This window comes from Dromaius novaehollandiae, chromosome 8 (assembly GCF_036370855.1).
Source record: "Dromaius novaehollandiae isolate bDroNov1 chromosome 8, bDroNov1.hap1, whole genome shotgun sequence".
NCBI lineage: Eukaryota > Metazoa > Chordata > Aves > Casuariiformes > Dromaiidae > Dromaius > Dromaius novaehollandiae.
This window is the reverse complement of record NC_088105.1, coordinates 39,337,347-39,362,988: the sequence shown is the minus strand read 5'-3', so window position 1 is coordinate 39,362,988 and position 25,642 is coordinate 39,337,347. Positions and strand designations below refer to the sequence as shown.

Genomic DNA, 25,642 nt, shown 5'->3' with positions numbered 1-25,642 from the left:
TTTTGCTCAGGTGTGCAGTCCACTGGGGACACAGCTACACAGAGGACAATGATTCTCCACTAGCAGGTCAAAGCAAACCCCTGCAGCTGCAGCCACTTTCCATATTACTGTGACAATGGTAGGGAAACATCTGGAGGCAGAAGCAAGATCATGAAGCGGGAATCTGTTTGAAGCCAAACTGCCCTGAGCCTGCAGAACTCTTCATTTGCATGGTATATCATTCAAAAGACTGAACGCAAATTTGCGTTTTGGTATAAAAGTTAAATTTTGTAAATATGACATTAAAACATACAAAAAAACTTCTTACAAACCTAAATCCGTCTTGTTTTTTGCTCCTGGCTGGGTAATTTCAGTATCAAATATGCCTTTCTGATAGCTGCTGTCTGCTGTGGTTCCAGAAGATTGTGAACTTATACTAGCATTTTCTTCATACTTCACGGACAAGAAAAAATAATCAAAGTTAGAAAGCAGTGGTATTTACATAGCAGTATTTGACATAAACATTGATTTTATGGCAAACATTCAGATTTTCTGAGCTACATTCATATTTATTTATTCAGATAATTACAGAATGCTAACTGCTCATTTAGGCACTATATTAAAGCGAGGTGTGAAAAATACTATGCACAATTACAATATAAAACAATTCTCACATCTTACAATATAAAACGATTGCCACATCTTTTTGCATGTCTCTAATCCAGACAAGAAGTTATTGACTTCTTGCTCATTTGTTGTTTTTAAGTGACAAATGTACAGACTGAATTTTGTGCACTATGGTATAAAACTGGCACTCGAAGCCACATTTTTAGCTTATTTTTATATATATAGTGCAAAAGGGGACAAAACAGACAATCCTGAAATTCTGTTGGTGGCTGTGATTTTAAATCCGTTTTCATTTCTGTTTCTTCATATGAAAGCATACATCTCAGAAGCTGCTGCATGGAAGGCTGTTATCGCCACTTTTTTGTTTGGCAAGTGAATGAACAAAGACTCAGTAGGAAGAAAAAAAAAAAATCTCAGAGCACTTGAGGAGGTTATATAAATAAGAGCTTGGCATTATCCCCAAAGCTATCTCTGCTTCTCCTCCTTTATCCACCAGTATGCTTGCTACAATTGCTTCCCCCATATCATTTTGTGCTCAACTGAAGTATCATTTGGTGCAATGAATTGATCAGGATTAAAAATAAAGAGGAAGAGAGGGAGCTTCTTTTGCTATCTTTGCTGCTGAAACCCCTGGATTATTAAAACTGTGACCTAACCTCCTGCTATTACCGAAACACACCAAATTAGTACAGCTTGCAAAAAAGAAGCGAGTCAGAAGTCAGAGATGGGAAAGAGGACCCAAGTACAGGATGTCTGTAAATACACCAGTCAGGGCACACATCATTCAAGCACTTAAATACACAAAGTAACAGAAAGAACCTTCCCTAATGTTATAATGGGACTGACCATTTGTAAAACAGCAATCAAAATGCAACTCCGTACACAAGACATTGGAGATACCAAGATCTCATCTAGTAATTACACACAGGAAACTCATTACAGAGTTTAGGTCTTGATACGTAGGTCCTCACTGCCAGGATATGGCACTGGGAACCCCCACAGCACTCCTTACCATCGGCTCTTCATGGAGAGGATATTCCAGGGACTGTTTTCGACTGAAGTGAACACTAGATCTTAAGTTTTGTATTGTATTTGTCTCAAGTTTCTTTGCCCATTGCTCTGTAGAGTTGAGGTCCCTCTCTGAAGTTGCCTTCTGTCCACCTGACACGTTATATTTCAGGAAGTCGGCATCCACTTCATACTCATCATCTACCAACATTTCCCGTTCTTCATCTACTTCTTCTGCTCTTGGTTTCAGAAATTCATGCATTTCCCAGGACTCCTTCTCATACTCCGTATCATTTTGAGGAAGCTGAAATGACCTTCCTAAATCCAAAACTGGTTCATCAACAAGCTCTTCTTTAAAAGGCATTTCATCTCTGAAGCCCTGCACGAAACATTACAGTAATAAAGATTTTTATGTTATGGTTCTTTCTAACTCCTTTGAAATTATGTTTTAGGTTAGGCCCATATTAAAGTTATGTCCTGATTTTTTAATTGAAAAAATCTTCCACCTTTTGCATTTTACTAAAAGAAACTAAAGCAAAGCCTTAAAACATTTGCTGATTTATGATTTTAATACAAAAGCAGGCACTGCAATTCTTTTTTTTTTTTTTTTTTTTTTTAAGATAAAGAAATGGAAGTTGGAAAGCTCAGATATTGCTGCAGCCATTCAAAAAAACCAATCTGGACTGAGGTTAGGAAATGGGAATTATTAAATAGCACTAAAAAGCCTACAGGAAAAAGTGCATATAAAACCACCTAAAGCATCTCTGCGCTCCAGACTTATTTGCTATCACCCTATGTATTTCTTACAATACCACCAGCTAAATAAAAAAAGCCAGCCTGCGAGTTTGCTTAGGCAACAGTATAGGCAATAAAAAAATACTTGTTTGTCCCTCCCTTAGTTATTCCATACAATACTTTTAACTGCAGGCACAGAAACTCTGCACAAAACAAAAATCCACTACAACTACTCAAAGAGCAACCTAGCCACCTTAGCGCTGATCCATATACCCCTGTGCCACAAAGTAAAAAAAGCAGGCATACGTGAGCAACTTCTAATCCATCGCAAACAACAAACAGCAGGTAAAATACATCAAACCAGATTAGTCACCTGCTGCCTAGATGCCCTGTGCTATTTTTCTTTACAGTATGTGCATTGCCCTCACGGAGGGAAGAGGATCTGTCTGCACCCAGGTTAGAGCTGTCTCTTTGAAACACCCTCACTCAACCCAACATCAAGGTGGCCCGAGGAACTGAAGAGGAAGGCGTAATACCTGCTCCCTATCTCACCTCCCTGCTGTTTTCAACAGAAGAGTGCTCAGTTTTCTACTGACTCCAAAGTACAGAGCAAGGCACAACAGAACCAGGAGAAAAGGTCTTCGAATCTGCTCCCTGAGACCTTGCCCAACAGCTCTGGGATTTGTCCCCTTCCTCCCCAACTTCCCACGCTCTGCTCTGCTCCTAAACCGGGAGGGCTGCTATCAGCTGGCTCCTGAGCAAGCCTGACCACAGCCTGACTCTGCACAGGTGCTTCTGAAGTGTCACACCTTGCACAGCTCCCCGAAAGCCTGCCATGCACACGAAGCTTTCCTGTGCGTACGGCCACCAAGCACGTCCACCAAACCTGCCCTTCCAGGCACCGAGCGCCCCGGCACGGGACCAAAGCTGCGCAGTCGGGGTACTGAGTCCACGTGGTTTGCTTCCTCCTTCCTGCCCCTTCCCAGGCTCCCCCAGGTGCTCCGCTCTTCCCAGCCCTTAGTGCCAGGATCCTGTTTTGTTAGGTTTGTACAAATACCGAACAGAACTCGCAGGCACGGCCAGAAAGCGCTCACAGTCCAAACGAGAGGTGGGAAAGAAAACAGGAGACAGATGAGAGCATAGAGGAACAATGCAATAACACTAGTCGGCATGAGCACAGAACATCAGCAATCCTGAAATTACTGCATTTTTCCAAAGGCATTAAATATTCCTTTAATGCATCTGCCCTGTCATCTTCTACCTGAAAAAATACCCAGTCTGGAGAGACTCATCCTCTTCAGCTTTACTTCACTTCGCTTTGGAGGCATCGCTCTCTGAGCGCTGCACTTCTGCGAGAGGCGCCAACTTCAGCGTTACACAGAGGAGTTGACTTAGCTCAGAAATTTGTATTACCCACACAGCAATTTGTATTACCCATCTCCTGATGCAGCACTTAGGTATGGCTAATCACAAACTGCTGCACTGCAGCAGCAGACGCTACCAACGGCATGGGGAATACCGCAAACATGGCAGTAAAGTCTACTACTGGAGCACATAAAATGTTGGAGTTTCTGGGGGGGGTTTTCCAGCCAGCCGTCTTTTGTCAGCACTACAGCACAACATAACAGTGCAAGCCATCATGACACACCGTTCTCGGCTCTTAATGAGCAGATTAGGTAATAAATGGATGGAAATTTTATACCATCTCTCTAAGTTACTATCAGAGCCATCACATAGAAGGTAAAACACATGCGAGTAAATACCTCTACTTGTATTTTATACAAATTAATCATTCTAGCTTCCACATTCACCAGGCCTTCAAGATGAAACACTATATTTAAAAAAATACTTAAAATAATAGCATTAGTTTTGTTTTATGAAGTAGAGAAGCAATTTGGGCTGGCAGAGAACTAACTGATCTGCAGGAACACTCCCTAGGCACGTGGTAAACAGACTCCATTCTGCATCGTGAAAATCAGTGAAGATCATGGCCAGGCTAATTTCTACATAGGATATCTACCTCTACCACATCATATTGCTTCTCTTGGTGGTTCTAATCTACTGCTTCAGTATTAAAGATAGGTTTGTGTTTAAAGACAGGTAGACAGGTTTAAGAAGTTTAATATGGAAATTTAGAATTTATTTTTATCGCTGTGTTGTAGTTCTGGATGATCCTTTACTAATTTTCAGTCTAAGAAGAATACTATTACCAATATGAATTAATTCATGTTTGCAAAGCATCTGAGAGCAGATGGAAATTCAAAAACATTCACATCTCTCTCATCCTATACAGATCAGTATTGCAGTACTATTGCCTATTACCCTAATGTCTGAGTTTCTCACTGCCTTTAGTGCCTTAGCCTCCCGCAATACACAGAATTATTACTCAAAAAATATGAAACAGAATAATTGAGAAAGAGATTAAAGAAATTACTCAAGAGCACATAGCAAATTTACAAAGAAGAACAGATTTCAAGCTTGTGTTACACACTGGATTTTTTTTTTTTTTTGGCTTCACTGCAAGTGTTCTGCTTCCATACTTTACTTTCTTCCAAAAGCTGAACGAAAAAATTATGATTACTAGTAACGTAGCACGCCTATTTCACATCCAAGGTAACCCAAGGTATTTTAACAATATAATAAATTTGATAAGGCAGCCAAGGAACTGCACTGGTAAGTAGTATGCTTGGTGGTCACAATACAATTAGCATACAATTAGCTGTTAGAGCCTACTTTAGATAGGAATCTTAACCAGACTATCAAGTTCACCATAGGATCAAAACCAATTCCTATCAAAACCTGAAGTCTTATCTGAACTTCATCTGAAGTCTTTTCTGACTTTAAAACTTCATTTGCTGCCCCTATAAACTTAAGCTGAACCAAAAAAGAAACCAAATACCTGTGGGGCTTCAAGTATTATTGAGAAATTATTATCTGCTGGTTCTGGAGATCCAGTGCTGGTTTTAACATTGCTGGAATCCATGTTGCACATGTTCTCCTCCTCCTCTTTGCTTTCTCCCTAAGAAAGGCAATCAAAAATGATGAGTCAGAAAAACAAAAACACCCCACATTTTTCAAAAAACTAAAGAGCAGCAGCAGTTGTAAAAGAGGAGAAAAATTACAGAACAGTAAAAAAGAAAGGTCCCAGAAATAGAGAAAGTGAAGAGAATAGCTCTTATCCTTTTAAGATATGAGTACCTATATAGCAAAAAGAGAGAGATGTGTAGGAGAGGAAGATGATGAAATAAAACTTTTTTTAAAAAAGGAAAGAATGCATTTAACAGCGTTTCTGTATTCCTATTTCACCACTCCTCTATCGGTTTGAATTACAAGCACTTTCTACTAGATGGTGCTTTACTTTAATTAATTTTGCCTGGGTGCCCTTAATGAACAATGCAGCAGTGTTGTCAAGGTAAACTACGGTCTGCTCCAAAGCCCTGAGTCCAGAAAAAGGAAATTCTACTTGAATTTACAGTCTTGACCTCAAACAGATTAAGTTTCTTTTATGTCAGTGGAGCTTAAGCAAGCACTTCGCACTGTCTTGGAGAGAAATGCACTTTGGCACATATTTAGCCGATTCACCAAACTGCTGGAACCACATTACAACCGTGCATTGGGCCAGCACACATCCAGGTTTGCCCAGACACATCTTCTGATCCCATTTGAACGTTCTTTCGGGAGGAACTTGGGAATGCTGGTTTTGCAGTCAGACCTTTTGGACATACAGCTGCCCACTCAGACCTGTTTGCCAGCTGTCCAGAGTTTCTGGACGTGTTTGAGGCGTATGCACTGCAACTCTGCTGCTTTCCACATGCATACATACTTCTGCCCTGAATTTCCCAGAGAAGAAAATACAGCAACCCTGTCTATGGATGCCACAGAAAGATGGAAAAACCTTAAAATCAGTCCTTACCACCAAAGGTTTGCAGATTCCAAGAGAAACTGTACCCGGCGGCACAGATTTCAACACTTCCACTGCCTCTCCTAAAGTGGCACTGTCCAAAGAGTTCTCATTTACAAACACCAAGCGGTCGCCTGGTAAAAGCTCCCCTCCACGTTCAGCTACTCCGCCTGCCACCAAAGAGCTGATCACAATGGCTGTTCTGGTCGGATCTAAGGGATCCTGGGAAAAGAAAGAGAAGAGGAAGAAAAAAAAAAGCGACCCCCCAACAAAAAGGTGGTTTATTTATTTTGAATATATAGAGAGCAGTTAAACACGTTCCTTGTCTTATGCTACCTTCCTAAGACATTCAAAAGGACAGTCTACTAATACAGTCAAGCCTTACAGTTTTAAAAAAAAGGAAGGTTTGCAGCAGGAGGATACTCTGTTGCTTGCCTAGATTAGCAAATTCAGCTTCTGAAGCTGACTGATACCCTCCCCTAGCCTCTTCTTACATACAGAGGAATGGCCAGGCCAATCTGCAAACAGAAAACCAACACAGGCTCCTGACTCTTCCACAATCCTCCATCCACCCTGCTATGTACTACAGCTACGTAAAATAATCATGCTGCATGTAACTCAAGAGCTTCATACCAGCAAAATTTGTGTTAAAGAATAATCCTTGCAAAAACAGTATTAGTGAAATAGCAGTATACCTTTACTAAGTTATTGCAGTATTCCTGTCTTGTAAAATCTGCATGCTAATTTATAAAAGACATGCTCTTCACCCCATGGAGCTACCTAGTAGAGAATACAGGGGACAGCAATAGAAGAGAGACTAAGTAGTGATGAAAACAGAGTAATGCGAAATAGGGGGAAAAAAACCCTGTACATATTGGAGAGACTGTAAACTGCTATGAAGATATTCACTCCACTTAAATTCTCTCCAACATTTACCTTTGCATTGTATCATGTACCACTTCTATCAAACACTGAGCTATTAAAAATATATCTTCAATCCAATAAAGTGATCAAAATTTATTATATAGTGGCTGAAAGATAGAAAAATAACTCAACCATATATTTTTGTGTAAGATTAAACTTCCCCTTTCTCCCCCTTGCTAAGTGCTCATAAAGTTTGGAACTGCTCCTTATATGCACTGCGTCTTCAAATGCATAATAATGTATTATTTTCCCCTCAGGACTTGCATCTCATTCAGGCCATGGGAGGGATCAAAAAAAGGGCAAAACTCAACTCATAAAGACCACCATGAATTCAGCACCTCAGTGTTGACTTGAAAACAGGAATGCTTTTTTAACTCTTTATTTTTATGCAACTATACACTGCTTTCCAAATGAACTTTTTTCTTTTTTTTAAAAGTATGTGCAAACATATGAGGCAATGAATGCAATATCTGTAAGTGCCTGAAATTAGAGAAGTTTAAATTAGAGGTCAGTAGCAGGAGTCATGCTGAGGCTGAATTCAAGTAATATATATTGGTAATAATTCTCTCTTATTCTGCTGCTTAATCCTGTCATTTTGTAACCTTTCCAAACACCGGGCATCCATACTGCACAGGAGGGGCTTCCTTGCAATGCTGCGTCTCGATGGCCAAGCCGAGCAGCCTCTCCCTGCGATGCGGCGATGTGCTGCCTACTGAACGAGGGCCAATGTGCTTGGGTTGCCCAACTGTTTGTGCTCAAACCTGCCTCAAACAAGGTAGAGTGGAAAGGATTTCTTGCATTTGCTTCAAATACCAAGCTAGTCACATTTTGGAAATTATGGAAAAGAAGATAAATATACGGGGAAAGTCCAGAAGAATTTGAAGGATGCCAGGGCCTAAAAAAGGGATTTTGCTTTAAAGAGTTGAATATCGGGACTGTAAACAGTCCCTGCTGCCCTCTGCGTACAAACACCGCCATCCTCGCCTGCCCTCACCGACACAACCCCGTGCCTACCCATCCCCATGACAGCTGACCGCAGAACAAACACTCCATTTGACACAGACTGTTGAGATTTTTAGATTTTTGGTTCTGTTGCAATGCAAAATAAAAACAACCTTTTGGACTTTTCCGCAAAACCAGGATCATGTTGAGGCAGCCGTTCGCAAGCAAGCACGGCATTAACTGCATCAGGAGGCTTCGCGAGCAGAACTTAACCAGCGAGTTTCCCTATCATGGCTTCATCTTGCCCTGCAAACAAGTTTTATGGTGGTTCCCTAAATGGGCAAATGCTCTCTCAGCAAAACTGCACCTTTGCTGACAGTACAGTATTTATAGTATGATTTTTGCTGGCTTAGTTATATTGGTTAAAAAAAAAAAAAAAAAAAAAAAAAAAAAAAAAAAAAGCACACACAACACCCACAGCACTCACCCTTACTGATGCAGATAAGCTGACAATAATTCGCAAGTGAATGATGAGGCCAGTAATTATGGCAGTGACTGAGAATGTGGGAGAACTAAGTCCAAATCCCTGTTCTGTCTGATCCAAAGCTTTTTTTTTTTTTGATCCCCGATCAGAATCACTCAAGTAGGACATGGGAATCTCACCATCAGCTTCTCCTATATACTTAAGGTCAGTGGCCTAACCACAATATTTCTGATAATAAACATCTTTCTTATTTCAACTAAGTTTTCACTGAAATCAAAACGTTTTGGCTTCAATAAATCAGCATGTTTCAGTAAGATTTAATTTAACTCAAAAGCGTTCCAACCAGCTCGAATCTTCATGCTAAAATGAAAACGACAGAGCTCCTGCAAACATGCACAGCTCCTATGCAGCAAAGTTTCAAGACCGGCACGGCAATCGTCATCGCTTTGCAACATCTCACGTGCGGGCGTGCAAGCCACATACTGGAACTGCTTTACGAAGAGCAGCAAAAGAAATCTTAAAAAAAGGGCCCATATTAAAAACTGTTGATGAGGCAAACACAAAACAGGGGCCTCATTCTTTTACAGGTTATAATTACACTGCTGTTTTCAAGCAGAGGGAGCTATTGTACAGGAAGAGAAGCGCAGCGTGAGCGACCCAGGGACGGGGTTGAGCCAGCAGCGCGAGCAGTGCTCAGGAAAGCTGAACCTCTCTCAACAGCAACCGAACCACAATGCCACTGCCATCAGGAACGCAATAAAAAACACTTTTGAAAATACCAAACTGACCGAATTTTAAGGTGCAATCATTAATACATATTCTCTACAAATTAACGGAGACCACTGCAGCTGTGGACTGCGCCTCGCTTTTCTTATTAAAGCAAAAGGAACAATGTTTTTGGAGACCTTGTCTTACGATTTAACTCTAGACCGAACGCACCCAGAAGAACAATACCTGCTAAAACAAGACAGCAAACACTCAAGTCACAGTCTCATCTCCTAAAGATGTGAACACAACTGGACTGGGCGCTTGTGTTCTGTTTTTAAGAGAAACCAGTGCTGGCAGCGGGCTGATAAACAGATTTTTACTTTCTACAGTAACTGCAAAAAGCGAGTTCACTCCCCCGGTGCCCCGCAGAGGTGCCCAGAGGTAGCAAAGCTACCAGAAGGCAAAGCCTCCTCGCTCACAAGCGCCAAGACAAGTTCTCTTTTTTAAAAAGGATTACACAGCAAAAAATCGCCACTTATCTAACTGATGAGAGCTGACCGCTGCGACGCACGCCCAGCAGCCCAGGATGCTGGCCTCCCAGTAACCCTTCAAGGAACCAGTATGTCGTAGCTGTCTTCTCCTCCTCTGTGCTCGAGCCAGCCACGGGGTATATGAACTTCTTTAAAATAGTCACAATTTATTCCCACTTAGCACACCATATATTTAACTGCACTGAACCGTGGGTTTTCCCTTCCCCCCTACCGCTCCTCATCAAAATCCACAAATGTTTCCTTGAGCCCAGGTGTCAAATTTTTCTCCTGATTTTCAGAGCCTCATTTGTTCTGGATTCGTTTAGCGGTGCAGAGTCAGGCAGGGGCCACTGCAGTTGCTGCCTCTGGGACCCCGGGATCCCGAGCTGCACGAAGGCTCTTAAAAACCTGAGCTCTGCTAAAATATGACGAGTCCCCTGAGCACCGCGCTAACAGAGTCCCGCACGCCGTGCTGCTGGAGCGCGTAACTCCACCACGGCTTAAGCGAGGGCTTTGGGCAGTTGCCTTGCTACGGGCACCAAAGATTTGCACTCAGCTATCGAGCTTCCCTAGGAAACAAATCTGGAAATACAACCGGCACAGACTACCCGTGTCTGTGCATCCCGGAAAATTAAAATCATAACCATTGCCCGACACCTTTGCCAGCGGCATCAAACTTCAGGATTTCGGCAGCAGCCGATAGAGGGCACTACAGACCAGTAACAGCTTTCGGCTCGCCCCAGTCCATCCCAGTCCGCCCAGCAGCCAGAGAGGAGCGGGGCGCTTGCTCTGCCCAGAGGACGGGGCGCCGGCCGTCACACGCCGCAGGCTGTACGTACAGCTCCGTCGGACACGAGCAGCTACCGCGTTTTCTGGGGGGGTGTTTTTGTTTTTCTTTTGTAAAGGCTCGTGTGAAAACGTAAGACAAAGCTGCGGGTGACCGACATTTACTGTACAAAGTCGCTCTCACTTAGTTTCAAGCTATATTAGTTTTGGCATCACTTAAGATCTAAATTCAGCAAGCCCGACTTCCTAGAATATTTTAGCTCTCTTCAAGCACCAAACTGCCTGCTGCCACAAAAACACTCCTCTGAAAACACACGGCAAAAATAGCATGGCAAAGGATCCCAAAAGAAACAGTCTGAAACTTCTTCTCTGCACCAATTCTGATTTATCTGAACAATTTTACAAGTGCCAATTTGTATGCTGCAGGGTTTTGTGAGGGAGCCAAAACAAACACGTGTGAGTGCTCAGAGGTCAGAGTAGCCCAGCTTCATTGCATTTTGCATGGGACCACTTCCAGGTCTAACATACATATACATATTTAAAACTCTTCCGTTTGCAATCGAATAAGATACCAGACTGAAAGACTCCTGATGCTTAAACACAATGCCGCAGCATGCTGGTAACAGGGAACGTACAAACTTGAACGATTAAAAGAACGAAGACAAATGCAAACATTCATTTTCATCTTACTGTTAGGTGGCACAAAGGCAGAACTGTGCTGTAAATCATCCACCTTTATGCTCAGCGTTGGGAAGTTACTCAAAATGCTCTCCCACGTCCTCATTTTAAGGGCCACTCATTCCTTTCACAGAGCTGCCCTCCACGTACGGACCAACGGTGCCAACTGGATGCAAGAGTCGAGAAAGAGAAACAACCTGCGTCCTTCTCAAAGGCCCCAGGGGCTTCCCCACTGGAACGGAGAGGAAAGGAGGAACAACTGCGAGGTCCAATTCCCTCCTTAGGGTGCCATCAGCTTAGGATTGAGACTCCAGGTCCAAAGCTTCTGTTGACTCACTCCAACATACTGAGAGGAGCCAGCCTTAGGAACTGCCAGTGGAGAAGACTACCCAACACAAACAGCATCTAGATGCACCAAAGACATAAGCTGCAACCTGACGTGCTAAAGTAATGCAAACTTAAACACAGAAGAATATGTAAGGAAGAAGGCTGAACTTTGTGATGCAAAGCAAAGCACAGGAAATAAAATGTAAGTATTTATTGATCTGCAGTGAAGGAATGAAGCAATGAATTTCAGAAGCTCTAGTGCTGCCAGCATTAATCAAAACTTCTGTTGCTAGAAATGTCAGCAAAGAAGCAGGAATTCACACAGAAAGAAAAAAACCTAGACAAAACATACACGGCCACACCCAAAGGTGGAAAGATAAATAATGGGGAAATATGAGTAGGTGGCACAATGGTTTCCCACACTAGGTTTTCATCATCTGTGACCTGAAATCAAATTGGTCTTCTACAGCAAGAATGAACATGGTGGCCATGAATTACTCAAACCAGTGTAGGCTTGGCAGAGCTGGCAAGTATTGCTTAGCGAGTGTTCATCTCCTGGAGAAACGGTATATGCAGTAGATAGGTGGGACTGAAGTGCCTCCAGGGCATGATCTAAAGCAAAAAGGAAGTCTTGCACACTACTGTTATTCTGAAATAAAAGGATCAAAAGATAGGCATCAAGAATGGTAGTTTTGAAAGCACTGCTGTACAGTGGACTCAGGTGCACATCACCATCTTTTAGCCAGCTTTTTATCTATCCAAGTTTTCACTCAGTCCGAGGTTTCAGCCACCCTCAGGGCTACAGTCACAGGGACTGCATTTATTAGACTCTCCTAACACCTTACCCTTCAGACATTCCAGCTCCAGAGAAACATACTGGATGCTGACTACAGGGAAAACCCAGAGACTAAAAACAAAACAAAACAGAGGAAACTCACTGTGTGATAAGATAAAGGAAGGGATAGAGAAGTTTGGGAATAAAGAAAAAAATACCAACAAGCCAAGGGAAAAAATATGAATGGTATCACCTACACAACCTACAGCCAATGGTCTTAACACACATTTTGAGTTTGATTAACTTTCAAATTCAAATAATCCCTGAACTAAGAAATCTGCCATGTAAGCCAAGCGGGCATTTGTACCAGTTCGGTGTGCTGACCTCAACACTGTTAACAGTATATGGAAATGCAGCACACGTTTTCAGACAACTCAGAACTCTCTTTATGGAGAGCTTGCATCATAAACCACAAAGATGAATTATGGACAATTTCCTACAGAAAATATTTCTAAAGAAAAGAGCAGAAACAGGGCAGACCATTTTTGCAACACAGATCTACAAAAAGTGACTTGGGCCAAAGACAACTTGCAATGGTATGGAGAGCTGAGAAGACCAAAGGACAGGCAAAGGGGTACAGAGTATTTCAAGGTGACAGTGAAAGGCAGTGAGAGCAAGACAGAAAAGCTCCAAGTGCAACAGTATTTGGATTTGGGGTGCAGCATCTCCCAGAAGGGCGTTAAGAAAGCAGAATACCTTTTATCTTCCAAGAGTTTCCAGACTTCCTCATGCTCATCCATCAGCACCACCACATACCTCAAACTGCATCAGCGTGGAAGTGGTGCAACAGATTCAGAGCTGCCGACGCTGAGCTCTTAAACACTCATTGCTCTGCTATCTCCACACATTCACTGAAAAACTGGCGCAGCCCTTCTATAAGCAGCACTCAATCATATAGTTTTCCCATAGTCTCTCATCTACATAATCTTTCCCTTGTTCAGATTTTCAAAGTGTCTAGTAGAAAAACTAGCTGCAGTTTTGGCCCTTTAAATTCTCGCCTTCTTCTGCAGGCAGAAGACATCTGCAGAATAATAATGAATTTCTTTGGTTTGAGGTTTTTTTGTTTTTATTAAAAGCTATTCTTTCTAGCAGGAAATGAAAAAGAACAACCAGATTGGTAGATTTGGGGGGAATAGGGAAAACATTTCTAAAGGTTAATAATACTGCTTAGTATTTATTTCAAGGATATGCAACAAACCAAAGAAAAACAGATGTTTTAAGTAACGCTCCAATTTCTCTGCAAACTCGGGTATTGACCATAGCAATGGCTGTAACAGCTCACAAAAGACGGGGTCTGTAGAGAAGGGCCACCTCTAGGATATGACAGTCTGTCCGTGCAGGAGATTGCTTCCTAACTTCTAACCCAAAAAGTCAGACCGATGCTCCCCGAAAGCCCAGCTCCAGAGGGGCAAACTCGAGCCCTAACGTGACTTCCTTCATCCAAGCTCTTTAGCTCCTTTACCTCGCAAGCTCCCCCTGCGTATCTTCTCTGTATCTCATGCTGAGATACACAGGCTCTTTGATTTCTTATTAAAGTGGTTTCTGGTACTGCTGTACTGAGGTTTTGGAAATCACTAATCACGAACACCCTAGAAACTTCAGCAGGAATGTGCTCAAACGCATTCACCAGCTCTTCAGTCCTGGAAAGTAGTATTTAAGCTGAACTCCAAGAGAATTTTTCGAAAAGCTACATTGAATTCAATTCATGACACGCTATTAAGAATTATTTTACAAACGAAGCAGCTTAATATGACATAAAGGATGCAGAACTTTCCCATAGAGGGAAAGAAGCAAATCCTCCGTGAGATGAGTACCAACACAGTTGGCACTGAGGCTTACACAACTTTGATGTTAATGAATGTGGATGGGTTGTAGAGATGGGAGAAAAGCTGCCTTTATCAGTTTTCCCAGTACCAAGCTGATAGCCATTGTAAAACTGCTTTTTAATACAGCTGTGCAGCTTTTGCCAGTAAGCCACAGGTTTCCATCACATGATCAGGTGGAAATGTGCTTAACAAGGACATGAATATGCTGCTTTGTTCATAACAAACTTATTGCAAGACAGACAAAGCTCAAATTATCACAAGAGGGCAAATGTTTAGCCAGCAACATGTCAAAGCGTTCCAGCTCACATCTCACTAACGAACCAACCAAAAAAGAAAAAATATCTACTTGGATACCACCTTTTGCAAACAATAAGTCAGCTTTTTATAAATCTACATCTGGAGCTTGTTTGTTTGGGGCATGGAGAGAAGAAGGAAAGATATTTGGAGACACTTGAATTGTTTCTCTTCCTATTGCCAATGACTATGCAGTTATTTTGTTATTAAAAAAATATATATTGCTACCCACATTCTCTGGGAGAAGGACAAAACACAACCTGCCGACTGCGCAGCAACAAAGACTTCGGCTCAGTACTAAGAAAAAAACCACCAGTGATAATGCAGACCAGTTCAGGCGCAAGGCGGCTGTGGTATCCCCACCGCTGGATTGCGTGGAGACACATCAAGCACCGAGCCGGGGAGGCAGGCGCGCTTCCCGCTGTGCCGAGCCAGGGTAACACGAAGCCCACGCGGCGCTGGAAGAGCTTTCACTACCTCCACGGATGGGTAGATACTTGCACCACGCTGGCAACAGGCAGCCCGGCACGGGTGCCCCCGTCTCCCCCCGGCACCGGCCACCCCTGCACAGCCCGGGCCACGCTATCCCAGCGCTACGGCAAACGCCAACCCTGCCTGGCCCCGTCCGCAGCCCCTCTAGTTTCAGGTGCTTTAAAACAGATGCTTTAAAATACTCTGACTTCAAAGCACAGTAAATTAAGCTCCGCATAAAGTCCATTCAGCTTTTTGTTTAATTTGATAAAAGCTCATCAGACCATTCAAGTTACCTTCTGGTCAATACTGCCTCAAGAAATCTGCAATTCAGCTACCTGCGGTTTTTCCGATATTTCTGTAAAATGTTGCTGACGGAGTCTGGTCAGCTGCACGCACCAGGTCTTGGCTAAACACCGTTTCAGGGCTACCCAAAGTATCTTTGATACTGCTCAGATCATTTTGCTCTCTAAATATCTTCATCTCATGTGCTCCCTCCTGCCAGCCCCCAGGACCACAGTCATTTCTGTGCAACATTTCTCCTCTTTCTAACAAAAAAATATTGGTGTCACTAAAAACGCCTAACCTCGTTAACTGCTGGCGAGGAGGTTTAGCTTAAGGCTAGACGAAGTTCCCAGCGAGCGAGATACTTCCACATCTCCTGGCAGAGCACAACAAACCCCCTCAACGCAGCCCCTGCACCGCAGATGATCCCGGAGCGTACCGGTCCCCCATCCGCCATCAAAACACGCCTGCCGCTAAGTGTGCCAGCAACACCACATAAAAGTTAGTTAAGAGGTGAAAAAAAGAGCAACTTCTCCAAGTGAAATTACAAGGAAATTAAGGGAGGGAGTGTGTATGGCTTAGCGGAGAAGTTGGCCGGCACAGCCAACACCACACCTTTTTAACGGCCAGAAGGGGGGAAGGTCCCTGCCGCGGACCCCGTCCCCGCGGCTCGCTCTCCGCCGCGGGAAGTGCGCGCGGCCCCTCCATCCCCTTCCCCTTCCCTCCACCCCAGCCAAAGGGATCTTTTCCCGAAAGGTACCGCAAGATCAGGCCTCCCCCTTCCCCTCCCACCAACTATCAGCCTTGCTAACGCGGCACCCATTTCAAAGGCTTTGCATTTCCTAATGCACAGTTGGGAATTAGGACACTCAGCAAGAGAGAAAAAAGATCTTTTTATACGTAGCGATCATCTGAGGCTGAGCATTATCCTACATAAATACAGTTCTATTACAGCAAAAAAAGCTAAGCCTACTCCGCTCTGGCAATGGTATCACAGATTTTTAGCAAGGTCCTTCGAGGACCTTATTAGAAAAGAAGGCAGCTCCGTTCTGAGCATTTAAACCTGTAAAGACAGAAAAAAGACGACACAGGACAAAGCAGTAATACTATTGATTACACATAATTGGTATAATTAATTTGTAATTAGTTCATTAAAATATATAGACATTGGAATTATGTTTGTACATTTCTGGGAATATCCTGCAAGTCATCTGGGATATGCCCATCATTTATGTGATAGATGAAACATTATTAGAAAGACAGCCCATTAAAAATTTATATGCCAGAGTAATAATTTCTCAATCTCAGCATTCAGTTTTCCAAGTACTCACATTCCTATTCTACATCACCACAAGTTTTTATTAATACTGTTTTTCAGAGCATGGCTTGGAAACTACACCATTTCAGGCAACTGAGGCACAAGCATGCCAAGCCTGTAGACAGTTTGGAGAAAACAAGATGATTAATGCTACAAGTGTTCTCGTAACGAGAACATTCAGCATCATGTCTAATTCTATAATTAAAACTAACAGAGAAAGGTAAAAAGCTTCATGCTTCAAAGTAAGTAGCATGCGTTAATGGCAAGCGGGGGGAAGAAACTTGCACCGTATCCTGCAAGCAGCCTGTTCTCTAATTGCTCAACATTCCTGCACTGCTGCAGAGCATCTGGCTTTGATCAGTGCCACAACAGCCCCCGATGGTAACACGTCTCTGGGAGCAGGATTTCAGGGGTCCTGAAACACTGCAGGTAACAGCCACCATTCCCCCACGAGAAGTGCCTGAAACTGGCTGGCATACACTGGTACTGCAATAGCATTTCCAAGATGTTATGACAACTCGATGGAGGTGGAAGGTAAGATGCTGTAACAGTGCATCACAGTTTTCCCCTCTGCAATGCTACTTTAAATATTCCCACTGCTATTTCTGAAGTTCCATTTAACCCAAAAGCTACAAACACATTTGGATCTTAAAAACCCAGAGGTATAGTCGCATCACCTCCAAGTTGGGTACCCAACGTGAAGGTTTAAGGAAACTTCCACGACAGACAACGCAGGAAGAGAGAGAGGCTCTTACGGGGGCAGCTCAGAGCACCAGGAGTTAGTCTTCTGCTCCCAAACACCTCCTAAAAAGTCTTTTGCTCCCACCACCCCTTCCATCAACTCTAATGGGAGCCTACAGAGACCAGTCCCTCACCAAGGCACCTTGTTTGCAGATGTGAAACTAGGCCCTGTGAATACTCCTCTTGACTTTGCTCATTTTGAGTAACTACATGAATATTCATATTTTATGAATAGTGGCTACATAATGCAAGCAGTGTATTTGCCATTATAAAGATTGATTTTCTCTTCCTGCAAAACAAAGAATAGATGGCTAAGAAGTTTCATGTTTTAAAACAGGATAAAACTGCAAAAAGAAATGTAGAAAACAGAGTTCGGTGCGCGGGTCCTTTGAACTGCAATTTCACTGTAATTTTGTGCTTTCTGGTAAACCCTGCTTTAAGAACTCTGAACAGTCTCCCAGTAACTACACTTCCCCCCCCTTCCCCCCAATTAAGTGTAGACAATTATTCATTGTCTTTGGCCTGCCCTCAGGAACGTGACGGAGATATCCACATACATGCACACACAGTTACAGACACCTCTGTCTAAAAATTAATCTGCACGTGATGAAAAGTGTAAAAGATCTGAGAGGCAAATCCCAAACAAAAGAGCATACTTTATACATAAATATCTTGACATTATAAAGATCTGAGTTTAAGTGGTTTACCACTCATTTAGAATTGATTAGAATCTATTTAAATTTAGCTGAAAGTATCACAATATTGCTCATGTATTTGCATCTGCGAATAAGTAAATAAAAAGCCCATTATTAAAGCCTTCATTAATTCTGATTATACGAGAACTTAAAAGCAAATCTGCGTATTACTGCTCTGTAAAGACTCCTAGCAACTCTACAGTAAAGCTGGCACTGCAGCACAACATGTGTCAGCGAAAATGACTAACAGGATCTATTTTCAGTAATCTTAAATCACACTGGTAAAATATAGAATTAATGGTTTTGCATAATACTTCAAGTATTTTTTATTTGAATCCAGTCCCTATTCATGTCTTATTGTATCAAAAATATAATTGAATTTTATATCATTTGACATTTATGCATAACAATTGAATACATTTTATTAAACTACAATGTTTAGGCAGCACTCAGATGTGATGTGTATATTATTAAGACGACTAATCCAGCTATTTTATTTCCTTATAAATACGATTGCTAGAGGTTTTAAAAAAATATTACATTGACTAGAAACATTAAGAACATTTAATTCTGACTTCAGATTTTGAAGTTTTCTATATATTTAATTGGGGCCAATATTTTGCAAAAAGATTTATTAATTTCAGTAGAATTTTCCCCTGATTACACTGACAGAGGACTTCTCCCTTGATTTCTAAGAAGCTTAACTGTTAAAGTATATAACCTATGCCAAAATGTTTTGGCATTAAAAGAAGAGGTTTTCTTCTCAGAGATTGTTTTAAGCTATGAATGACTTCTGAAAGTCAACTCTTTTTAATATATTTTTTTTTATATTGCAAATTCTATCCATATCTCTGGAATACTGGTTTAACAGTTTTAGCAGGGAAGCATAATGGAAGGAATCATTATTTAGGATCTTCATTCTCTACTCTTATACTATGAAAGTAAAGCAACTTATTAAAGCAAATTTGTACGTACAGAAACTGAGTTTGCAATACTAATTCACCTATCAGCCCTGACTTTCCACACGTGAAGGACAGCCATGTTAAAGTTTTACTTCTGCAGCCCCTCTTTTGAAAAATAGATAGTTTTGCTTTTATGGCTTGATCCAAACCCTGCTGAAGACAGTCCTTCCATGACTTGAATGGGACCACAGTTTGCAGACCAGCATGGGTCTATATTGTATTCATAAATGAAAGGAGATTTGAAGGCAGTCAGAAAAGAAAGAGAAGACTCATTAAATTTTATAAATAGTAAATTATATCGCAATGTATAAGAAAATATTCTTGCCGCTCTCATTGTTGAAAAGTTATTCCAAGTTAAAACCAAATAAAACAAAAACCAAACCCCTCCGTCATTTAGCCTTTAAACTCAGAATTATGAGCTGGAGCTTTTCACTTTTTTCATTATCACATCCAATAATCAGACTAGGTTAGAACAAGCGCTATACTATACTTTATAGAGTTGGACTCAAAATAAATTACTTTTCCCTACACAGTTTCTAGGTCCAAGTGCCAAGCCGATTACCCAGTAGTCCAAAATATCACAAAACATTTTAAGGTACCATACAAAACAAAGGATCAAAGGGATTTTTCATATTTAGTGATATGGAAAAGTATACCTGATAGTCTAAAATGCTGAATCCTAAACCATTTTTGTCTTTCTCCAGTTCAATAACCTTCACATCAGGAGACCATAATGCTAATTCCCCTTCTTCCTCCTCAGGATTAATGCCTTCCTCAGGTTTCACCTGAAAAATAAAAGTTCTAGTTCAAATACAGTGCTTTCAATTCTTTACAAGCACTATTCATTCAATATTTTGATTATTAATGGTTCATACATGCCCTAAAATATGACCTTTTATGGAATTACAACTTCACTGAATATTATGACTCCAGTTTTAGATACTGGTATCTTCTCTGGCTTTCTGGCTTGCTGCCTTGGATATTCCTTGGGGACTATGCCTACCTGTTTTGAGCATCGGGGCTCAACCTGGCATACAAATACTCATGTATAACAGCATTACTAACCTGTTACATGTTGATGAATCTCAGCTGTCCCATTAGACGCATAAAGGAAAAATAAATTTCTTAGCATAAAAGATTTAACCAGGCACAGGCAGATAATGAAAAGTCCGAACATTAGAGATATTATCTGATACTTGTGGCCTTACATATGTAGAAAAAAAAACCTATATTGTAACTATACAAGTAACACCCAGTTTAAAAAAGCATTTTCTTACATTTACGCCTTAGCATAAAAATTGTGAAAGAGGTATAGTTACCCAGCTCCCCTGGGTGAGGCCAGCTTCATAAACACATCTTCCAAAAAAGGCATCTTTTGTTGTCTAACTTAAAATGCACGTTTTAGCTTTGCTGCTCTTTTACAGTACGATCTTTACAAAACGTGAATGTAAGATGTCACATGAAAAGCCTTAAAACCTTGTACTATTAACTTCACACTGATTAAATTCTAGTTCTTTGGATGAATATGCCTCTTGCGCAGATCACCGCCGTGGGGCAAAAGGAAGAAAACTTTTTTCTTCCACATGCTTTTCCTTGTTACTCTGTCAAAAGCAAGCAGAAATACTGTGAGAGGGCTCTAAGGAGAAGGAGACCTCTGCTCATTCAATCAGTATCACCTTATGGCAAATATTTGCCACTGACAGGATGCACATGGAAAATATTCAGTAAAATGCAACACAAAAAAAAAAAAATTGTGGAACAAGCTCTATTGTAATATAGCCTTCCATAAAAAGGAGCGGTGTACTCCCTGAACTCTATGCTTCCACATAACACCCATATTTCTTCTCTAACTGTTCTCATAGAAATCCCACCTTAGAGGGTGTTGAGTCAGAAAAGACAAGAAACCAAGGCATAAACATGTTTTATAAACAGAACAACCATTACACACGACAACCTTTCGTTTGGGACTTCACAGTTTCCACAATGGAGAGAAACATAAAGTTTCATCTTCTTCCAGTTCTGCAGAAAAACTTTATTCAGAACATGGAAGTAATCAGCTAATGGTGGCAAAGATGTGATTTAGCATAATTCAAAGCTCTCACTCACCTATTAAGTATCAGAATGATGAATGGGATGTACATAGTCAGCGTGCTAGCTCAGTGATTTACCTACCTTGTATTTATAGTACAGTGAAGTTTCTCATGACCAACCTGTATAAACTGCAAAAGTTGTACTGTTGCAAACATGAAGTATCTTTCACTGAAAACCCCGGCAGTCCCTTAGGAGCCCACAGTGAATGGCAAAGGCAGCTTTATATGACCAAATATATATAAATATATTTATATTGAATATAAAACTGCCTCACAAAACTACGTAAACATATTTTAGGAAGTGTTGTTTTCAGACTGAAAAGTGGTCTGGATCAAACAACAAAAGGAAAACAAAAACTACCTTCAGAAAACTGAATTAGTGTCTCAGAAACATCATTCACTTTTTCAAAAGGTCAGTGTCCTTCTACCCAAGGGAACTGGATGAGGAGCCTACCTTCTGCTCCAGAGGCAAAACCCCTGCACGCGGCTCATCAACAAGAGATTCATTGCCATCGTCAAAAAGGCGCCGGCAGCAAACCAGTGTGAATGGAGGTGGCACTTCTTTCAGAAAAGTGACTGCCTCACGGCGCGATTTTCCATACAGCTGAACTCCATTTACCTACACGGAAGAGGAAAATATCCATCCAGAGTAAGATATTTAAAAGGGCATCAACCAGACTCCCCAATTACTTTTTTCTGTTCACTTCAGCCATTAAAAGAAGAGAAGTACCCATCTTTCCCCAACGGTATGTGAAAGCCCAGTTTTACCTAGGGATTCCAGCTAAGCTTGCACAGCTTCATTAACATACAGAGCCTGCGGTATGCATGCATTATCGCAGGACTCGACCTTCACCTGCAAGGTCCTGTGGCTGTTGCTCCATCACGTCTCTGCTCTCTTCAGCGTGCTCTCATTTTCTGCTCACTACTTTTCCTAGTCCAGATCTTTCCTAGCATTATTATTTCACTCATATGCTTTTTTGCTCTGGATTTTTAGCATTAGGCTTATGTGTTTGCATTAAAAAAAAAATTCCATTTACCAAACTGCTTAAGAAAATACAGATTTGGAGCCCTAATCAAAACCATGAAGTAAAACTTAGCATAACTCTGTCAGAGGTTTAAAATATAACAAAATGGTTGAAACTGAAATAGATCCTACAGAAAACACGCAAGAATGTTTATATAATAAAAACCAAACCAATTACAGTAAGCAATTCATCAGAAAACCCTGACAAGACAAAGCTTACAATCTCATAAGCCTTAACTACTGAGTGACAATAGAAGACCATAAAGCAATTGTTAATGGATCTTATAAACTACAGACCTTTTTTTTAAAAAATGATAATAACGCTGCTTTAAAAATGGGATATTGCAGTTACACTTCTTAAGGAAAATAGAACTACGATGATTTATTCTCTTTTATAACTTGCAATATCATGAGGTTACACCTGCTTGCACCATAGCAGTATCTTTAAATACAAGGAAAGCAGAATTTCAGTAGGTGTCATAGGTGTGAACATCATCTATGTTGACAAGTAGCGCAGCCCAAAAAGAGCAGAGATTTAACCCAGCTGGTGCAGAGGACTCGGTCCCCACGCTGCTCGTGTTTCAGGGACTCCTCTGAGGGCACCTCCAGCCTGGTCTCCTACCGAATGCCCGTGGTGGCTGGAGAGCAACCGCTGGTGCAGGAATCCAATTCACGCACTCCAGCCGCTCCCCAACACGAACCAGAGCACGGTAAGTGGGGATAATTGGAGATTGGATCTGGAGTGAAGTTTTGAAGACAAACTAAAATGCTGAGGTACATTTGATGCTAGAAAATACAGCACCTACTTCTGTGCACAGACTACTCGAGGCAGAGCCTATCCATACACTTCCCAAATCCCCCTGTTCTGCAGACAGACTGCCTTGTGCAAGACTACACAGCAATCTCACTTCATATATATCATTTCCTTTTAGATCACCTCTGTTTTTTCTTTTCTTTGTGCTTTCTATAAAGCATAAATATATCCTCTACTGCTAAGAAACCCAGAGCTCCTCTTGCTCTATAGCCCACCTGAGGAGAAAAACCGAGAGCAGCGTAGCCGGCCTCCAGCACAGCAAAGTGAACTGCTGCGGTTTTTTTCTGCAAGAATTACGGCAACTGCTGAGCTATCAGGCTAATCCATTAGTTAATTATTTAAGGAGAAGTATCTACGCGTAAGGATTTTTTAATGCATTGAGAGTGGCAGCGTGGTGGAAAGTTACCAGCTTTCCTGGGCGCGCGGTGATGGATGGAGCAGAGCTCCTGGGCCCCCAGCGGACGGGGGGTCTCCCGCTCTCCTCTCACCGCTGCCAGGGACCGGCCTCCAACCCGGTCGGGTGCCAAACACCCTGCTCAGCTACCACGCCACAACTAGCTAGCTGCTCCATTAGCAGTTTTATAACAAACCTGAGAAGGACACAAGGAAGCAATTTACTCTTTAAAAAAAAAAAAGAAAAAGAAAAAAGCTCAGTGAAATTAATTAAAATTAGGAAAAAATGAAAATACCATGCTTTGTCATAATGCAAACACATCATCAAAAATAAACAATATTCAACCTCACTCTATATTAAACCAACCAAACAAACCTCATTACTGATCATATTTTAATCCCAACTGTATCAGGCCCAGGTAGAGCCGCCTGTTTCAGGAATGGGGCTGTCACTTTTTCCATTGCAAACCCCTACTTAAGGGGATTTATAACTTGGCTGCAAAAACATACTCTGGGCTCAAACCTGGCATATATAGCTTTAGCCCTGGAGCACATTTTTATTTTGTTGTTGTTCTTTTTTTTCAGCTACAAAGTAGAAGAAAGTTTATGCTCACTAGCTTTGGACCTATCTGTGAACTTGCACAGTACTAAGTAAAACTGTTAAAAATGTACAATTAAATTTTCCTACATTACTCTGAAGCACTGCTTTATTGCTTTTCGTACACAAGTTTTTGTTTAATGGCCTAAGAATTTAAACAACACTTTCAGCATTCCATTAATCCCTTCCTTTTGGAATCAAGATTTCCTCCATTAAGCAATAACTGAACAAAATGCTTTAGGTCTTAGTGATACGAGTATGAATTTTTGATGCTAAAGGGTAAACAACAAGTAAAGGCAAGAGAGCTGTAACGCTAACATAAATTAATCTTTCAGAAGGCCTGATTCTGTTCCCAATGATATCAATTAAATTAAGTTCTTTGCATACACTAGAAAAAGGTTCATATTCAAAATATTCCAGCAAGAGTAGGAGTTCAATAGAAAGTGAATAACTTTTTTTCTTGCAGTCTTTTAAATTTTTTTTTTATATGTGTATGTAAACATATACATAGACACACACACAATTTAGATATTATTTTAATATTATTAAATGCATATTTTTCCTGAGCAATCAGGTCTGGTCTGATTCTGATCACTTCAAAGCCGCCACAATACCTCTTTATACATATTTAAACAAACTGATGTACTAGCTCATACACACAAATTGTCTTTTAACGCTTAACAAGCAAGTTGTAATGCTTAACAGGAACCATTATTCTGAGACTGTTGTAAATTTTTCAGGAGTGACAAATATTAAGGAAGATTACCCACCATATAAAATGCCAAAGCTAATGCCAAATTGCTCTAAATAGTGAAGTGAAGGACCACAGATGCAAATACATTCAATGCAAATATTATCTCTGCCCTCATGATTCTTGATACTCATGTCAAATATTTCACAAACCAACATGAAAGTCACTCGAGGTCACAAGAACTCACCATTTTGTTCATAAAGGAGGAATGAAACAGTGGTAGGAGAGAACTCTGACTTCCAAAGCACTGCTTCAACCACTTCCACCACCACCTCTTTAATACTACTATTGCACACGTATAGCAGCCAAAATTCAACACAAACATTTTTTAAGAAGGGTAAGCAAACAGGAAACATAGTTGTTCTCATTTTGGAAAGTTTTACCTCTAGCAGTTCATCCTCCAGTTGCAGAAGGCCAAGTGTTGCAGCTGGACCATCTGAAGCAATGGATGATATGTAATGATGTCCATCAAATGTGTCAAGCTCAACTCCTAATCTCAAGGTGTGGATGGGTAATAGCTGCCAAAAGATAAGTATGGCTAGGAAGCAATATATATCTATATATATCTACATACTGCACTCTAAACACAATTAGCATTCAACAGCTCACCAATTAAAGTAAACACATAGTGAGATGATTAAGTCTTCACACTGACATCATCTGTGTTACAGCACAAATGTCCATAATTTCTCTATACAAACAGATTGTACAATCAAAAACAGTATTTCCTTTTGGGGAAAAGGCATTTTGCACTATACTCTTAAATAACATTATCATACTGAAAAAATGCAGGGAAGAAAAATACCCTCTAAAGTCTAAAACCACCAAAAAGGTGTTTTCAACAAAGCTGAAAGAAATTCCATAACCACTGGTTCAGAGGAAGTCTGTAAAAAGCCATGACAAAATCAGCTCTCTC

The 25,642-nt window shown here is 41.1% G+C and overlaps 1 protein-coding gene across 7 annotated transcripts in view; it reads right to left on the bottom strand.

The window, feature by feature from the left end:
* The window catches only part of PATJ (PATJ crumbs cell polarity complex component), a 159,031-nt gene that overhangs the window by 97,272 nt on the left and 36,117 nt on the right, over window positions 1-25,642 (bottom strand). For all 7 annotated transcript variants that reach the window (XM_026108637.2, XM_026108638.2, XM_064516294.1 and 4 more), the window contains 7 exons: window positions 25,110-25,244; window positions 21,601-21,765; window positions 19,713-19,841; window positions 6,263-6,472; window positions 5,249-5,368; window positions 1,619-1,993; window positions 312-432 (listed from right to left, as the gene is read on the bottom strand). In XM_026108637.2, coding sequence (XP_025964422.2) covers window positions 312-432; window positions 1,619-1,993; window positions 5,249-5,368; window positions 6,263-6,472; window positions 19,713-19,841; window positions 21,601-21,765; window positions 25,110-25,244 — 1,255 coding nt within the window. The remainder of the gene's footprint in view (window positions 1-311; window positions 433-1,618; window positions 1,994-5,248; window positions 5,369-6,262; window positions 6,473-19,712; window positions 19,842-21,600; window positions 21,766-25,109; window positions 25,245-25,642) is intronic.